Genomic DNA, 17,372 nt, shown 5'->3' with positions numbered 1-17,372 from the left:
CTTATTATCAATCCAGAAATGTGATATTGTCTCTTGAGCGTTCACATGCAAATGTTAAAGCAAACGCAAAACTTCAATTTCATCCATCCATTTTCTTCAAGGCTTATCCTCAGTGCTGGAGCCTATCCCAGCTGTCAAGTGGTAGGAGGGCAGGGTTACACCCTGAACTGGTTGCCCCCCAATCGCAGGCCATATCGAGACAAACAGCCGCACTCACAATCACACCTAGGGGCAATTTAGAGTGTCCAATTAATGTTGAATATTTTTGGGATGTGGGAGGAAACCGGAGCGCCTGGAGGAAACCCACGCAGGCACGGGGGAGAACATGCAAACTCCACACAGGCGGGTCCGGGATTGAAGCCGGGACCTCAGAACTGTGAGCCCGGCGCTTTCCCAACTGAGCCACCGTGCCGCCCAAAACTTCAATTTGACTGATTTAATATACATTTTCTCAGTTTCCAAAAATGTTTCTACCAATTTGGTATGCATTACTTTTATTCCAAATCATTTTTTTTTTTTTTTTTAATGCCAGCAATGCATTCTTGTAAACATGCCGACGTTCCACGCATGATGAGATTCCTCCATACTCGCACCTGCAAATAGACTGAACCGAGGACGTCAAAGAGTGGAAATATGCAATTTTGCGAGGAGCAACACAAGTTTGGGCCAAGCAGGCCGAGCGGAAGCACATTTGCTGCCCGGGTAAAGCGCAGTAAACAAATAAGCAACAAATAAGCAAATGCTCAAGAACGTGATAAGTAGTGCCCTTGGGAGGGAAGCGGACCCAGATCTAGTTAGAGTTTGCTTGTTTCTGCCGGAGATCCCCGGGGCTGTGGCACTTAAGGAACAATGCTCAACTGTGCATGCCGTGATTTCTATAATGTGCCGAAATGCACTCCGACTGGGCTCTACGCTCCGTGGCGAAGCCCACCCATCCACGGCACTAAACCCTGCGCATTACACGCTTGGACTAGAAATCGGAGACCAACAGACCAAATTAAACACTGTATGTGCTTGTGCGTGCGTTTGTTTGCTCGTCAGCGTGTTGGTCAGAAGCCAGTCTTCTTTGTCATGACGAGACTCGCGGCAGGACACGGTGCGGTATTTTGCTCCTCGGGCCCTCAGAGGCCATTCCTCATCATTTTCGCCATTTATGTGTGAGATTGATTGTGCAATTTGTGCGGTCCAAACGGGTAAGTTAATGCCGGTCCCGCTAATAGGCTCGCCCCGGCCTTTCTCTCGTTTTGCTCCCCACTCAGGCGGAAAAGGAGAAACTTCAGCAAGCAGGCGACAGAAATTTTGAACGAGTACTTCTACTCGCACCTCAGCAACCCTTACCCAAGCGAGGAGGCCAAAGAGGAGCTGGCCAAGAAGTGCAGCATCACAGTTTCCCAGGTGGGTAGCGCGCATCCTACCAGTAGCCGGTGGCTAATCAGGCTGGGGAAAAGGGGGAAGCCTAGGGGGGACCCTTACCACGGGTTACAGCGCCAAGACACAGCGTCCTCAGCTAAGCGTGACATTGTGACTGCCTAATGATGCTTCAGTCAAGGCAGCGTGAGCAGGGCCACGGAGAGGGGAGGACCATCATCTTGGCCTCAATCAAAGCACTATGCTGTCCTTCCTCAACGGCCCCCGACGCCGGGCTGCCCCGCCGTCCGCCTCCCCCGCGACACTCATTCCCATCCTTCTCGCCTGTCACTCACTCGGGTCACGAAACTGAGGACGGAATCATCAATTTCTGAAAATATAAGATTCCCACTGTTGCGCTTGAAAATAAAACCCTTTTTTTTAAAGCAGGCCTCTTTTTTGGGGGTGTAAACCTGAAGGCAATATCCCGCATACCGAAGCCTCTCAAAATGATTACTTAGCACGCTCCCGTTATTTCCTGCTAACTACTATCCAGACGCTTCCCACAAAACACGTAATATTGCTCTGTGCTCGTCCTCGTGAGGCGCAACATCAGAGAGACGTGAATCTATAACATAACGATTCATCTGCAGTGTTTTGTTCTGTGTGGGGAGGGGGAGTGTTAAGGGGTGTATTGAGTGTAGCCATGAAGAGTCAGATACTGTAAAAGCCCATTCTTTTTTGCCTTCAGGGGGTGGGAAGCACCATCACAGTATCTCAGGTATGTCATAACTTCTCCTGATCCACTGTTTTCATTTCTTTGTTACCTCTTTTGTTTATGTATGTAATAGCCACTCCACTGCACAGAACCCCCTCCCCTCTCACACAACTAGGTCATTGCTAATGCTATTATGAATTCCAGTAATCAGATGGAATATACGTTTTGATATTTTTTATTTTCTAAATAGTACAATTCACATCCCACCCTGAAATATTTTTGGTCAGCTCATATTTTACAAGCACACTAATTTGTTCATCATATTTTGTGTGTCCAGACTCCAGTATGTGTCACATGCTCTATTTTGCATTTTACTATTGTTTGTTTGTTATTTGGCATCAACAGGATGTGTGGTGATTTGAATATCCACCTTTTGTTCTCTTTACCTCCCCCACCCCCCACCCCACGCACGATCACGCGACAACACTTAAAGAAAGGGGGCGCCGGTGGAGCTCGCCTTCGTTTTCCAAGCGCCTTGCTAAGCGGGCCACTGTACCCCGTCCCCATGAGAACAAATCAAAGTCCTTGCAAGAAATTAGAGTGCCTTTAAAAATTCACTTGAACTCATCGGGCCCCATTAGTGGCGCACTCCTCGACAAACACAGGCCACGGCAGACGTTATTATTGACTTATTCTTAATGCTTTAGCTCATTTTAAGTGAGTAGCAAAAATGCGAGGCTCACCCTAAGTGTGTTATCCCTCACGGCGCCACGCACGCACAATCCGATCGCGATGGCCACTCTGTGGGCTCGGTGAAGTCACCCATTCCTTCATCTTCCGCTCATCCTCACTAGTCGTCACAATCCCGAGTTCTTTTTTTTTCTGGGTTTTTGTTGATTATTCAAACAGTTCGTCGCGTAAAAACCATCCATCGTGGGCGCTACGCCAATATCGACACCAAGCTTCACCCTATTGATCACCGCTGACGAAACACCTTGCATTGTTGGTAGCAAGGTTGACATTTTGTGTAAACGTTTTCATCTTTTCTTTGCCACCATGCATGTTTGTTTGAGGAACTGTGGATGCTCCAGAGGCATATTTTATCTTCTTCTTCTTCTTCTTTCGGCTTCTCCCGTTAGGGGTCGCCACAGCGTGTCATCTCAGATGAACGCACATTTGTTTGGCACAGTTTGTACGCCGGATGCCCTTCCTGACGCAACCCCCTCTGCATTTTAGCCGGGGAGAGAAGCTTACAGCACCTGGTATTCCCAGGCGGTCTCCCATCCAAGTACTAACCAGGGCCAAACCCGCTTAGCTTCCGGGATCTGACGAGATGAGGCGTTCTCAGGGTAGCATGCCCGTAAGCACCCAGAGGCATATTTTGTACAATTTGAAAATAAACTCACTATTTTTTTAGTTTTTTTTATTGTCTCTATGGAGCCACTCACCACTGTTTTCCAGAAACAAAACTGTTTGCTCACTCATTATTGATGGATCTTGCATAAAAGGTGGGATCAAATCACAAAATGCTCCTTTTGTTTGGGAAATTCAAGGTTGTCCAAACATCATCATAAGATGATCCATTTTTTTTTCACTGATTTACGTAGGGTTATGGATCGAAGTAGAATATAACAGCTCCTCAGCGCCTGAAAATGTGGAGCAACTCTATTGTGTTCTGGCAAGCAGTCCGCACGCTGATTACACGATGACTGGCTCCAAGGCTGCTGATGTCAGGTTTTCTGCTGTTCACGCCCCGGCTCTGCCCTCACTTAGCAGTCGACTGGACGCGTGGCCTTCTCCGAGATGGAAGCGACTTAGCGCTATAGATTAGGTTGTGATCCGCACCTTGCCACTGCTCGATACCGGGCTGACCCGGAGAAGCACTAAAGCTGGTGTTCAGTGGGCAGGAGAAGAAAATATGTGGCATTTAAGGCTTCGCCACGATGTGCCCGTTCAGGCTTATATATTGCACCGGACTCATTTTAACACGTTATCACAAAGGACAGGCACAACACGGAAATGGATTTCGCTCCAACTGTAAATACTTCATGGCCACGTTTAACCGGCAAATTGCGGGACTGCTGGTTGGAGTGCGGTACAAATTGAAATACATCAAGGTCACACTTGATCACGAATGTGTTCGCTAATTAAAACCAAAGTTTCAGTGAGACAAGAGATATAACGTTTATGTGATTTCATGTTTGTGGGCTGTTTAAAAAAAAAAAAAAAAAAAAGGTGACGATTAGATCATTCCACTCCACTATAAGCAGGTTAAGTAAAAAGGATGAAAGCCAGGGCTTTCATTGCTTCCAATTAAACCTTGCTTGTTAGTTTAACCTCTAGGTAAAGCCATCAAACAATTGATGTCAAGGAAACCCCGCTGCCGACAGTGCGTCTCGCCTGAATGGTCATTAATTTTAATTGCTTAGATATTAAAGATTTAGAGCGCTGTGACGTGCAGGATAGAAATGATCTGTTGTCCTGCAAATCCAGTCACTTTTTATGCCACGACATTGGCTGGCTGCTGGGGATATTAAAATTTAAGCACATGGGTGGAAATTAAATAAAGCGTCATTAGGGGCAGCTGCTCTTTGGCTGGTCCAGCGGTGGGCTGCGAGGCCAGCGAGATGGAGTGAACGGGGGTGAGGTGGAGTGAGAGGGTGGGAGGGTGGGGGATTGGCGCAGCAATGACGCACTCTAATTTATAGAAGCATTAAAAGCACGCATCATCTCATCATTATTCTGCTCTCACAGGGTCAGCATCTACACACAGGATTCAAACAACTTTTTAGGCTCTCGCTATGCAATTTGAATTTTAAGTCATTTTGCTTACCCGGCCAATCCCGTCGTCTTAACATGTGCCCCTTCCTGTTCAATATAATTTGTCCAAAAGTACAATCATTTAACACGGACTGACAAAGTAAAGTATTGTACGACCTCTATTTGCTCTCACTGAAATACGTACACATAAACAGGTAACTTTAAAAATAGTAATAGTCATATACCCCATCTTGTATGAAAACTGTAATTGTAATAAAACCTCCCTAAAGTGGGGGGTGGGTTGGGGGTCAAACATTACCGTGCCAAGTATGTACAGGTACATCTCAATAAATTACAACACTCTCAAAAGCTTCATTGAGTTCATTTCGAAAGGTAAAAATCATATTGGGTTAAGGTTAGACATATTGAGATGCACTTCAGACAGTCAGAGTCAATGTAAAATTTTGGAATAATCTTGATGATTATAGGTGACAGTTAACGAAGCTCCAAATTCACCATCTCTCAAAACTAGAATGTTACGTAACAATGAAACAATATGAGGACTGAAATTTACTGAGACGTACCTGCGTAGATTATTGGAAGGTGCTGGGGAAACAGCCTCGTTGCGCTTACACAAAGATTCCTTGTAGTATATAGTGCAGTTCACCCCCCCCTCCCCCCCCCAAGGTTATTTGTTGTATTAAACAAAGAAACTGCAAATTTTGATGTCTAACCACATTTAAAAAAGACACAAAGACAAAGATTGGCAACTCTGCATTTGTTATCTTTGCATTCATTTATTCATCGATTGTTCCCCGACTCACTTGCCCGCGCCTGTGCGAGTGTGTGCGTGTGTGTGTGTCACCGAGGGGAGGGCTGCATCCTTAACAGCCAGCCACGCAATAGCGGACATGTCGAGGCGGCAGGGGCCCCTCGTGTTTGGGTTTTGTCAGGAGACGGAGCTGAGAGCACGTCAGGCTCCCATCCCCGAGAAGACACAAGTGGCTCCTTATTACGGCTTAATTAGCTTGTGTACCCAGTGGACGTTGCCGCAGGGGCCGGGAATTGGGTACTTGATGGACCCAAACATGACATCTTGAAACAGTCACACTGCTCAAGTGCACGCTGCTGTGGCTGCTTGACGTCTGACTCCTCTGCTCCTCCCCTTTTGTGCTCTCCCACGCAGGTGTCCAACTGGTTCGGCAACAAGCGGATCCGCTACAAGAAAAATATCGGCAAGTTTCAGGAGGAGGCCAACCTGTACGCCGCCAAGACCGCCGTAAACGCGGCACACGCTGCAGCCGCCGCGGTGCAGAACAGCCAGGCAAACTCCCCTACTACACCCAACTCCGGTAGGCACTCCCGTGGAATGAAGAAGAGCGATGAATAAAAAAAAAGAAAAGAAAAAGAATAAAGAGTTGCCCTACACTTCAGGCCTTAACCTGACGCCCCCCAACCCCACCCCCACCCCCCTGCCCCCGCGTCCCCCATTCACACAGGCGAGAGTGACAAGCTCAGCTCCCAGCTTGGGGATCACAGTGTCTCCCGTCTATAAGACACTCGGTGCCAAGCAAACTCATGCATAAAGGGAGCGTTCCTGACTTGTGAACCGAGAATACGTGTATTTTTGGAATAGAACAAAAACAACATATCTGAATGTTGCCAAGGGATTTGTTTTCCCCTGACTTTTCTGTCAACCTCCTGTCATTTTAAATGTAACGCTACGTAGTCGCATGGAATGGTGGCGCATTATTTGGTTATCTAAGTGTAAACGGCAGCATTTGGGATTATATCGGGCACCGTTTGCATTTTGTGTAATGACGAAAGGCCGCTCGCGGCGCAGCGGGTAAAATTGCAGAATGTGATCGGTTCGCGCTGGGCTGAAGTGCGTCGGGGGTTCGGGAAGCTTACGAAGTGGTCCCTTTTTCTTGCACCCAGGATTCCAGATGAAAGACGAAGAATTTCAGCTGGATTCTGCAGAGAGCAAAAACACTCTTTTAACCAACATGTTTACTGGTACTGGTCTTTTCATAAGCTTCTTACTGTCCTTGTCATTTACCGTGTGATACCGTCGCTCAGTGCTAGATTGCGAGTTGTAGATGTGTAGCAAATTGGGAGCTTAAGCGACCAACCACATGTAGCGTGTGAACCCCACTTCATCTGTGCCCATCATGTTGGTCAAAATCTAAAACCTCCCTCAGTCCCCCATCTGTTTGTTTATTTTCTTCTTTTGCTTTTCTCCTCCTCTCTGGTAGTTGCTTGCTTCATGGTCATTCCCCCCCCCCCCCCCCCCCCCCAGTATCTTGTCATATTTTGCATTTGTCTCTTTTGAGTTGGGTCCCATTTATCCAGGCACGTATGCGTTTTGTGTGCGCGTGGTTGTGTGACTGTGCAGTCCTATTATGGCCCGTTCATGTTATTCAGTTACTTACATTTTCCCTCTCTAGGTTCTTCAGGTTCTTTTAACCTCCCAAACTCTGGGGACATGTTCTTGAGCATGCAGAGTCTGAATGGGGATTCTTACCAAGGGGCACAAGTCGGAGCCAATGTACAGTCACAGGTAGGATTAACAATCAGGGACAGTTCCTGAGTGCCGGTCCAGAGAGCTGTGCTTGTCTTGCCTGTGTACTGAGCCATCCACAGTGCAGTCCGACGCACGTTCAAGCAAACGGAGGAAAACAGTGTAGCCCGCATTTGCTCAGTGAGGTGTCGGCGACTGATTTGTATCATTTTTTGGAAGCAAGATTGGGCTGACAAAATATAATACATTTGTTTAGATTTCGCACACCCAAAGTGAACATTTGGTGAATGCATTTGGCTTTGACTTGACCTCTTGGGTTGGTATTGGGTTTTGGGTAATGTGATCCCCTTTGTTACTGTCCTCTATCCTCTTTTGTCTCATTGTGTTACTGCTTGTTGTTGCTGTCCACCATTCTGTGAGTTTACTGCGCAGTGGTCACAACTGTGCAAAACTATCAATTTAGACATTTATGCTATATAATCTGTTATATTAAATGTTAAGTAATAAATGTTCCTTTAAAAAACTTGTAAGGTTACTGATTTTTCCTGTGCTCATTGTGGTTTCTCAAATAGAATTAACTCCATCATGCTAGCATTTCATTTCTGTATTAGAAAATCTTGAAGCCTTCTTTTCATATCTGGTTAGCACGTTTACTTGTGCCTGTTGTGATGCTCTTTTACCCAAGTTGGTGTCTGTCCTCCGAGCATGTGTAAAGTGAGCTTTGCCCTGCCGCTGCGCACCGAGTTGAACAGCTTGTCCGCCTTGTCTGCCCCTTCAGGTGGATACCCTGCGCCATGTTATCAGTCAGACGGCAGGATACAGTGATACGCTCAGCCGAAACACCATGTACAGTCCACATAGTTTAAATGTGAGTACACCTTCCAAAACTCTGTCTGAACACACACATATTCAATTAATTGTGCCGCCCCTTTTGGTGTGCCTGCCTTGGCCACCGGGTGTTAGTTTAAGAGAAGATTAGTTACTTCTTCTACTACTGTTGTGAGTGAATCATTAAGATGCAGTAATATTATTATCTTTTTGACAAAGGCTAATAATGCTTGTAATATTATCTTTTTGACAAAGGCTAATAATGATTGTAATATTATCTGTTTATATAGGTTGCTTCACCACTTTTGTTTCAATGTCCATTGCTTAAATGTTTTTAAAATGTATGTAGCATTGTCGGTGACACTGTTGCTCACCTGGTAAAGCATTGGCCTTACAGTTCTGAGGTCCCGGGTTCAATCCCAGACCCGCCTGTGTGGAGGTTGCATGTTCTCCCAGTGCCTGCGTGGGTTTTCTCTGGGCACTCCGGTTTCCTCCCACATCCCAAAAACATGTAACATTAATTGGACACTCTAAATTGCCCCAAGGTGTAATTGTGAGTGCGGCTGTTTGTCTCCATGTGGCCTGCTATTGGCTGGCAACCGGTTCAGGGTGTACCCGTGACCATTGTGAGGATAAGCGGCAAAGAAAATGGATGGATCCATGTAGCATTGTCCACAAGAATTGTCCCCCCCCCAAAAAAAAAAAATACAGCACAGATTAATAAGTGACAATACATCTGGAAATCAGCTCAGTCTCTTTTTGTATTCACCCATCCATCCATTTTCTGAGCCGCTTATCCTCACAATGGTCACGGGAGTGCTGGAGCCTATCCCAGCTATCATCGGGCAGGAAGCGGGGCACACCCTGAACTGGTTGCCAAGCAATCGCAGGGCACCAGGAGACAGACGCAAACACAATTGGATGTAGAGGCAATTGAGAGTCTCCAATTAATTTGCATGTTTTTGGGATGTGGGAGGAATCAGAATCAGAGATATGCCACACAGGTACAGGGAGAGCATGCAAAACTCCACACAGGCGGGGCCGGGATTTGAACCCCAGTCCACAGAACTCTGAGGCCAACACCCTAGCCATTTGCTCTACCGTGCCGCCTTTTCGTATTGAATGCATAAAACACACATGAGTCATCATATACACGCATGGAACATAGTTAACAGTTTCTCTGCGAGAAAATGCTGTGGTCTGAAGCGGCAGCTTCCGGTGTCATTTTGTCTCCGCTGAAGCCTTATTACTTTAAGCTCTTCTGACATGTCAGCCCCCAGCTAGATCAAGTGTTTTTCACTTTCTCACAAGGTTTCTCACTTCCATGTGCACTGTAGACCTGTGCCTAGTGGCTCACTGGAGCTTTGCACAATCCTGACTAAAATAGCAACAGGCACTACTGAGTCATGCTCACTTTCTCCCAAATATGAAATCCAGATTTAAAAGAAATGAGAATCAGGAGTCACACATCTGCACGCACAAAAAAAAAAAACAACAACAACCTATTCTCAAATGAGCCATTGTCGCACTGCTTCTGTTTTCAGCCGGAAAGTGCTTTGTAGTCATATTAGCATAGCCTAACCTTTAGCGTTGTTGATGGTGACGTAGACGGATCCAGTAAAGGCTAGGTCGTGCCTCGAGCGAGGCAAAGTCAGGCTGGCTAAGACTGGCTCTCTTGGCGAGGCCCTGCCTTGTCACTTCCACTCAGCTCTCCCCACCTCAACCCGGCTGAGCCCTCCCTCCGCCTGACTGGCAGGAGAATATGCAGCGACAAGCTGCCGGACGCTGCTGAACTCGGCTTACACGCTGATTTCAGGCGTCGCTCCCCATTGGTTGGGACGCAAGACAAATTTGTCTCTTTGCTGATTTGACAGCTCAAAGCATTAGAATGCTTTTTTTTTTTTTCAGGAAGAGAAGCGTGTTTGAAGTGTTGAAATGGACCCAACGGGCCTTTGGATCGGGCAATAGAAAGACATCAGTGAATCAGTAAATAATGTCAAATTCAAAAATAAAGAAAACAAATATGTGTGAAAACCATACGTAGAAAAATGTACTCAAGTAACTGTCGTAAAAGCGCTGACTCTGCAACAGAGCGAGGCATGCACATTCTTACAAAGCCTGATTCACCTACTTGAACGAATAAGTAGTAATAAACGTGTCGAAAGGTCATTTTAGTGCTGCTCTTTGAGTTTTAACATCTTATTTGACACCGTACTATCAGCCCTTAGTTTGCCATTCAAACGGCATGGTTGGCATTTGCCAGCATTTCCATTGGCATAAGAGGCAGTTAGCCCCACGAACTCTTCCTGGCAGCAAATTCAAGCGCAAACATGAGGCCACAAGGACTAAACTCAAAGCGGTCGATGCCCCTAGAACACATCTGATCAGACGCCATTGAAGGATTCAAAGTACAGTATGTTTAGTGTTTGCATTGTGCTAATTTGGCTCCGATTTTGCGTTTCAAAGCATCCTGCAATGGTATGGCAGGAGATGTCACGGCCTTCTCCTGGTTGTGTTTCAGACTAATGGAGGGTGGCAAGATGCAACAACTCCGTCTTCAGTCATATCCCCGACAGAGGGGCCCGGCAGCGGGCACTCGGATACCTCCAATTGATCCGCTCTCTGTGCATTTGAGCCTCAAGCTGGGGAAGGACTCTTAACGGGCTGCACAACTGCAGAGGACCTCCAAAAGCTTTTCATGTTTTTTTTTTTTTTGGGGGGGGGGTGGTGTTGTGGGTTTATAAATATCCCACAACAACAACATGACACATGTGATGGATGTTGAAATGATGGAATTTTTTTACCATGAGAGTCAACTTTACATGATGGTCTCAGTATTTTATTTCGTAAATCAACTCGTTTGTTCAGGGTCAAGCGCACAAACTGCCTGCGCAAATATCAAAAAGCCCTCTGATATTCATCAAATGTTCATTTTAACTTCTGTAGTAAAGATACAGGATGGTGTGTATTTACATGACATTATAAATGTCTGGCATACGCGATTCTTTTTCATTTCCTGTTTTGAAAACACTTTGTATTCTTTGATGAAATGAATTAAAGCAGCTCTTAATGCATCTATAATATTGCTACTGTTGACAGATCAATGGCAGCTTTGTGATTACTTCCGAGGATTAATTTGCATTGCAGCAGTCTACATGAGTACAAGCCAATGATTCTTCATCGTCTGGAGCATCAAGCGTAATAGATTGCGTTATCATAACATGACACCATCCCATATTTTTATCATGTGACGTTTGGTATGTACATATGTAAACATTTTGTACTGCTTGCGGAAGTCATCAAATCCCCCACAGTTGATCATAACTTGCCCAGCGACACGCAGACTTGTACAAAACATACTTTAAGAGTACTTAAACATCCTAACAATCAAATCACAGCTTTATTTCCCCGTTCAAAATCATACCAACAAATTTTGCCATTCCTGTAGCTTAGAGCGCTCACATACTACCTCTAAACACCATTACCTTCTTTCTTTGTTGTTGTTGGGTTTTTTTTAGCCCTACTTATTTTTGATTCTTTTACTTGTTTTGAAAACATCTCGCAACACTGTAAATTTACTCATTCTCTATGTATATTTTAATCTTTTAATAAAACTCTGTTGCTATATTGCAGCTTAAAATAACAAAAAAACAAAAGTGAATCCGATAACAATACCATGAAAAATAGCAGAGCGAGTACATTGTTGGTCTGTGGCTTTTATGAAGGAGGTGCGATCAAATTGCGATAAATTAACAGTGAAACTGTTGTAAATACTAAAAAAAAAAAAACATTTTGAATGTTGCTCATCTTATTACTAAATCATACCCAAAAAACTGAAAAAAAAAATCACTATTAAGACTGTAATGCATAGAAGTTTCAGTATTCAGAACTGTATATTTCCAGCTCTGTTCAACAGGGTTCCATTTTTTTTCCTCTTTTTCTATTGTATGTGATTCTGAAACGGAAAAGTCATGACAAATGATTTGTGGCAGTGATTCAAATGTAATAAAAATGTTTAGTGTTGCTTTCTAACCGGACTACACCCTGGACTGAAAAGTCTTCTTTGTGGTAGTTGTGTAATTTAAAACAAATAAAACTTTTGCTTTGATGAAAGCATGTCGTTTCTGTTCTCATTATAAGAAACAAACTCCCTATATACAATAGACCAGTCCCATAAAAATAATAAGAAATAATAATAGTACAGTATCTAATTAAGATGACTTCAGTTCATTATGTTGTAAATACATTTCACATTGCTCATAAGAAATTGAGGCTCTAGATTTTACATTCTTCAAAATTCTCCCCTTCTTCTTTTCCTTCTGGCTTATGGTACTTTAAAAGCCCACTATATGATCATGGCCCCGCCAAATTTCGTGTGTTTGTGTGTGAAGCTGGGGTGGGGTGTGGGGGGTTATCACAGTCGTCATTCAAATTTTTTTGTACTACAGTATTTGTGTTATCCACTTCTTTTGCACTCTTTAAATAAATTCTGTGCTTGAATGGGTTTGTATTGTTTCAAAGGTGTGTTTAAATACCTTAAAAATCTTCCAAGTGCACTGAATACATGCCTAGGGTGTATTTAACAGGGTATTTTGGTCATGTGGGGTTTCACTTATCCCAGGGGTGGTCCGTAAACTAACCCTGGCGAGGGGGGGGGGGGGGGATACAGTATTTCGCACTTTCTTAAAGTTCCTAAAAGGATGACTTCAATAATTTCCTCCAATGATTGAACTTATTATTCCAGCTTCAAAATGTTTTGCAGCATTTCAGTTCAGCATTCACACGCAATATATATTGCTGCATTGTATGTTATATTGGATTTGTGATGGATGTCATGTATTCTGTTGCTGTAGTAATGTCATCATTATCGCATGTGCTGTGTCGTGTACTGTATGTCAGTGGTCCCCAACCACCGGGCCGCGGATCGGCACCGGGGCGCCGAAGCAATAATTAATTAGCTCCGTTGTATTCATTATCCAAGCCTGAAAAATCCTTTATTTTGAAAAATGACCGGATTCTCTGGGTTAGTTCTTGGTCACTTCAGCGACAAATTTACCCCAACAAGGTCGAAAAAAAACACGTTTTTGAAAACTTTATTTTCGATTGGGAAAAGGCCTAGTGAAGAGATCGAAGAAGAGCTTACAACGTAACTCGCGCCTTTTTGAGGAGCTTTGTGAAGAGATGGACGCAGATTATACACGGAAATAAGATGGTTATCCAGAGGGGAAATCGCTCACAAGGGTGATATGAGATTTCTCTCATTTCCGAGATATCTGTTAACCGTTTTTTTTTTTTTTTGAGCGACAGCATCCAAAACAAAAGTACGTAATAGACTGAACATAAACAACACACTTCTGGTGTCATTGTCTCCCATTACCCCCAGGTAGGACCATCTCATTGCAGAAAAACAAGCTCAGGGCTCCCATTGATTTAGCGTTATGGTGAGTTGAAATTTTCATGCACTTTAAATTCATTTTCGTGGCGTATCTGTATCTTATTTTGAAGGCTTGTTTAAACGTTACTCTAGCGACCAGTTAATAGAATGCTAGGGCTGTGGTCGCCAACAGAGGGAAATGTTTCAAACTGCCAAATTTATTTCAGCTGTTGAAAAATAACATTCATGGAGTGTTTAATAATTTAAAAAAAGTTGAACTGAACGGTATATTTAGATAAAAGAGAAATAATTTTAGAATGGCTGGTTCTTGTTCTTTATTTTCCCATGTGTATTTTATTTATTTCATTATTATATACTTATTTTATTATTCATTATCATGTGTATTGTATTCGATATACAATACAAATGATTTTCAATACAGACAAACTACGAAACCCCTCCCCCCCAGTCCGCGGTAAAACTTGTCAAGCATTGACCGGTCCACGGTGATATAAAGGTTGGGGACCACTGCTGTACGTGTTGTAGGAGGAAGCAATTCACAGCGCAGGAAAGAAAGCAAGGTGAAGATGTAACCCGGTTGGCAGTCAGTCGGTAATGGAGCTGATATTAGCGCCATTCGCTGAAATATCCTGAAATCTCGTTTAGGTCGCTGTGGACTTAATGGATCATGGGTTACCAATTTCACATGGAAAGTGACATCCATTTATTCTCATTCTCCTGCTCACTCACTGGGACTGTTTTCAGCTCAACCCACCTGGTTAGTTAACACCATCCATTTTGCTATCAATAGACTTCACGCTGGCACGTAAAACATTTTCTTTGGTTTTAGCCCAAGTGAGGATGGGCAGGAAAGAGATGGAACAGCTTGAGTCTAATTTAAGTGCAATGCACGGGCGGTTTCCCATGAGAGCGTATTTGTCTGTTCAAGCATTGTAAAACTTTGTTTGAATGCTTTTTTGTGAAATTCACATCTTTGCAGTGGTTCCCTGTTTGATGACATTTTATGATTATGACACAATCCCCACATATTAAAAAACGTATTTCGTCTTTCAACATATGACATTTGTGTTAATGTACTAGCCAAGCACAGGAGTAAAGATAAGGAATAATTTTTCTTTCTCTTCAAATTTGTCATTCTCTCATTTATCAATTATGCTTTACATGTGGTTTTCAAAGTCATATTGACTGTAATTATGGCTGGACTGCTCTCTTAGCTCGTGACAAACCGTAGACTGTAACGTGTTGGGCCTTGCAAAACCACCCTACGCCGGAAACGAACTACGCTGTGAGTTGAGGATCTCATCTTTTGGAATGAGACACACCCAATCCACTAATACTTAATCTATATGGACAAAGGTATCTACAGGAATTGAACATGGGAAAAAAAAACACGTTTGCTCCCCTATCTCAACTTTCCCCAAAAGTGTCTTTGTGGTATTTTTCTCCAATGATCCAAATGAACCTTGGTGACGGAAAGGTTTTGATGATGCTGGACCAGAGCGAGGACCTGACGTTCTATCTCTGTTGTCATTCATCCCAAAGGTCTTCGACCAGGTCCAGGTCAGAGTTCTCAAGCTCTTCCATAGCAAACCAATTCAAACTTGCTTTTTGGGCCCTTGTGTTGTGTTACGGTGCAACGTCACGATGGAGGTGGGAATGTAACGTACTTGCTGATTATTTTTGGAAGATAAGAACAATTCCCCTTTTCATTGTAGTATTTTTCTGACATCAAAGGCTTTTGATTGATTTATGGTGAAGTTTGCTAAAATTCCCGTAATGGACCTTTCCGACCTGTCAATTACTCGAACAATAATAGCCAATCAGATAGCCACATTGTCTTAACCCCTGGCTTGATACGCCCCTCTCGGCGTATTGTCCCACAAGCAATGCTGGTTGTCAGTAGTGTGCGCTTGGAAAAGTTAATGTTCCAAAGAAAATGGTCCTCAGATGCTCTTGGGGAACGTGCAATTCTGATGAAAGCTATCCTGCTAGGTTACAAGGGGCCCGGTTGATTAATTTTCCAAAGCCTAAAACACAGTTGACAAAGTTTCTACGATGGATTAGGGCTCAGGAAGAGCGCACGTTCAACTAAATGTGAACAATATCAACAAACACAAGGCTGTATGTTTGAAAACAAGTGAGGGAGAAGTATCTTCTCCGAGTTTGATTTCATTATCACTGCTTTATACATTGCAGGAGGACAACTTTCACTTTGTGTATCACTGACCTGCCGAATGAAGTGTGTCATGTTTTATGCCAAAAAGTCGGGTTTGTGATACGTAAATGCGCCGTGTCATGCAAGAGTAATGTCTATTTGCCAATTTGTATCACATCAGACTTTTAAGACCGAGCACTGGGTTCCATTACGAGCCAAGTCAAATGAATACGCCCATTCACTAATAAAGACTACAACGATATTACTCGTGATCTTTCCAAGTAAAAAGTACTCACTCTGCTTTTCATGCGCAGTACAATTCCAGTATTTTATCCTGTTGGATTTCAATATGAAGTTTGTGAGGCGTCAAACTTTTTTGCATCGATCGCCATCATTTCGCTGTAACTCTGACATTGCGTCCTGCTCCGTCCAAAATCTTAATTCCGTGTACATATCCTTGCATGAAATAGTTGAAACCTGACCGAGTCTGACGCATTTGGCAAAAAACAGACCCCAATATTATCTGGAATACGCGATAGAGAATCGACTTCAAACATGTTCTGTTCAATCGCCATTTTAAAAGCTTGTGGGACATGGCTAATGGGGCGGAGCTTAAGATTGCCATTGGAAAGGTCCATACTGCGTGACGCACCAAGTTGATGAACACAAGCTAAATGCTGTTATCTAATAACACACTGCATACTGTATATGCATGAGCATGTACTAGGAAAAAATATGAAAGCATTTGGAGTTTAAGGTCCATTACTGCTCAACTCGGCCATTTGCATTAGAATCTATTAGTTCAATATACTTTTACAAAAAAAGATATATTTACTTGCCCAACTTCAAGCATTGGCATATATACTGTAAGTACTGTACTCAGCAAAATTGGCCCAGAACCGTTTAAATAAAGGCATTACATTTTCTGAGAGGATACCTATTAGAGAATTCTCGTAGGTTCATTAAAGATGACAATATAAGTAAGTAAAATGCACTCGGAAAAGCACGCATCATTAAATATGGAGATTTAGAATTGCATTAGCAATGAGCACCAAGCAAGTGTCGATTAAATTAGAAAACTATCATTTACTGTACAGTATGAAAGTGGAGTTTTATTCAATTAGATAAAACGTATCTTTCTCAAGTTGATTTATTGCCAATCGCGCATTGTTCACAAACCCGTGTTATAATCTGTTACATGAACACAGCGCTTGTGAATATTGAAATAAAAAACAATTATATCATACTATTGTTGCATATATGAGCGGGCTTCAAACAGTCGTAAAATAATATGGATATACATTATACATATTGTATAAAGTACACAATATAGTTGCCTGGTGTTAGACTTCGGCCACCACAGGCAGTCTTGATCATTACCAATGATATTTTGATAGCTAAAATATTTCATAATTCTGAATGTTTGCATGAAAAATGACAACAATCTGTAACTCATGTTTGGTTTTTGGAGGGGATGATCAGGTAGGAGGAGCCATTATGATTCTTTTGGTCACAGATGGTAAAAATACGTCAGTGTTCATTAATTTACAAAGAACAAAGACATTTTTGTGTGATAGTTGTTTATTATAATTAGCCTATGCATATGGGTGCTGCCAGGGATTTGGGCCCCAATGAAAAATGGCTCATT

General features: G+C 43.2%; 1 protein-coding gene, 1 long non-coding RNA gene and 1 pseudogene across 12 annotated transcripts in view; 1 reads left to right on the top strand and 2 right to left on the bottom strand.

Annotated features, from left to right (window-relative positions):
- Positions 1 to 12,780, top strand: part of pbx3b (pre-B-cell leukemia homeobox 3b) — a 66,025-nt gene extending 53,245 nt beyond the window's left edge. Inside the window, exons 5-10 of one of the 9 annotated variants that reach the window (XM_061817261.1) lie at positions 1,260 to 1,395; positions 6,012 to 6,177; positions 6,669 to 6,671; positions 7,273 to 7,385; positions 8,125 to 8,214; positions 10,696 to 12,780. In XM_061817261.1, coding sequence (XP_061673245.1) covers positions 1,260 to 1,395; positions 6,012 to 6,177; positions 6,669 to 6,671; positions 7,273 to 7,385; positions 8,125 to 8,214; positions 10,696 to 10,788 — 601 coding nt within the window. In that variant the 3' untranslated portion in view covers positions 10,789 to 12,780. Of the gene's footprint in view, positions 1 to 1,259; positions 1,396 to 2,098; positions 2,129 to 5,930; positions 6,178 to 6,668; positions 6,672 to 6,763; positions 7,109 to 7,272; positions 7,386 to 8,124; positions 9,741 to 10,695 lie in introns of those variants that run through there. The other 8 variants (XM_061817254.1, XM_061817260.1, XM_061817257.1 and 5 more) reach the window with 8 other exon arrangements.
- LOC133500105 (5S ribosomal RNA) lies at positions 3,313 to 3,431 on the bottom strand (annotated as a pseudogene).
- The window catches only part of LOC133499338 (uncharacterized), a 52,835-nt gene continuing 41,365 nt past the window's right edge, over positions 5,903 to 17,372 (bottom strand). For all 3 annotated transcript variants that reach the window (XR_009794628.1, XR_009794626.1, XR_009794627.1), the window contains 2 exons: positions 6,737 to 6,799; positions 5,903 to 6,043 (listed from right to left, as the gene is read on the bottom strand). This is a non-coding gene — a long non-coding RNA (uncharacterized LOC133499338). The remainder of the gene's footprint in view (positions 6,044 to 6,736; positions 6,800 to 17,372) is intronic.

This window comes from Syngnathoides biaculeatus, chromosome 4 (genome assembly GCF_019802595.1).
Source record: "Syngnathoides biaculeatus isolate LvHL_M chromosome 4, ASM1980259v1, whole genome shotgun sequence".
Taxonomy (NCBI): Eukaryota; Metazoa; Chordata; class Actinopteri; order Syngnathiformes; family Syngnathidae; genus Syngnathoides; species Syngnathoides biaculeatus.
The sequence above is the reverse complement of the archived record's forward strand: the minus strand, read 5'-3'. Positions and strand labels throughout refer to the sequence as shown.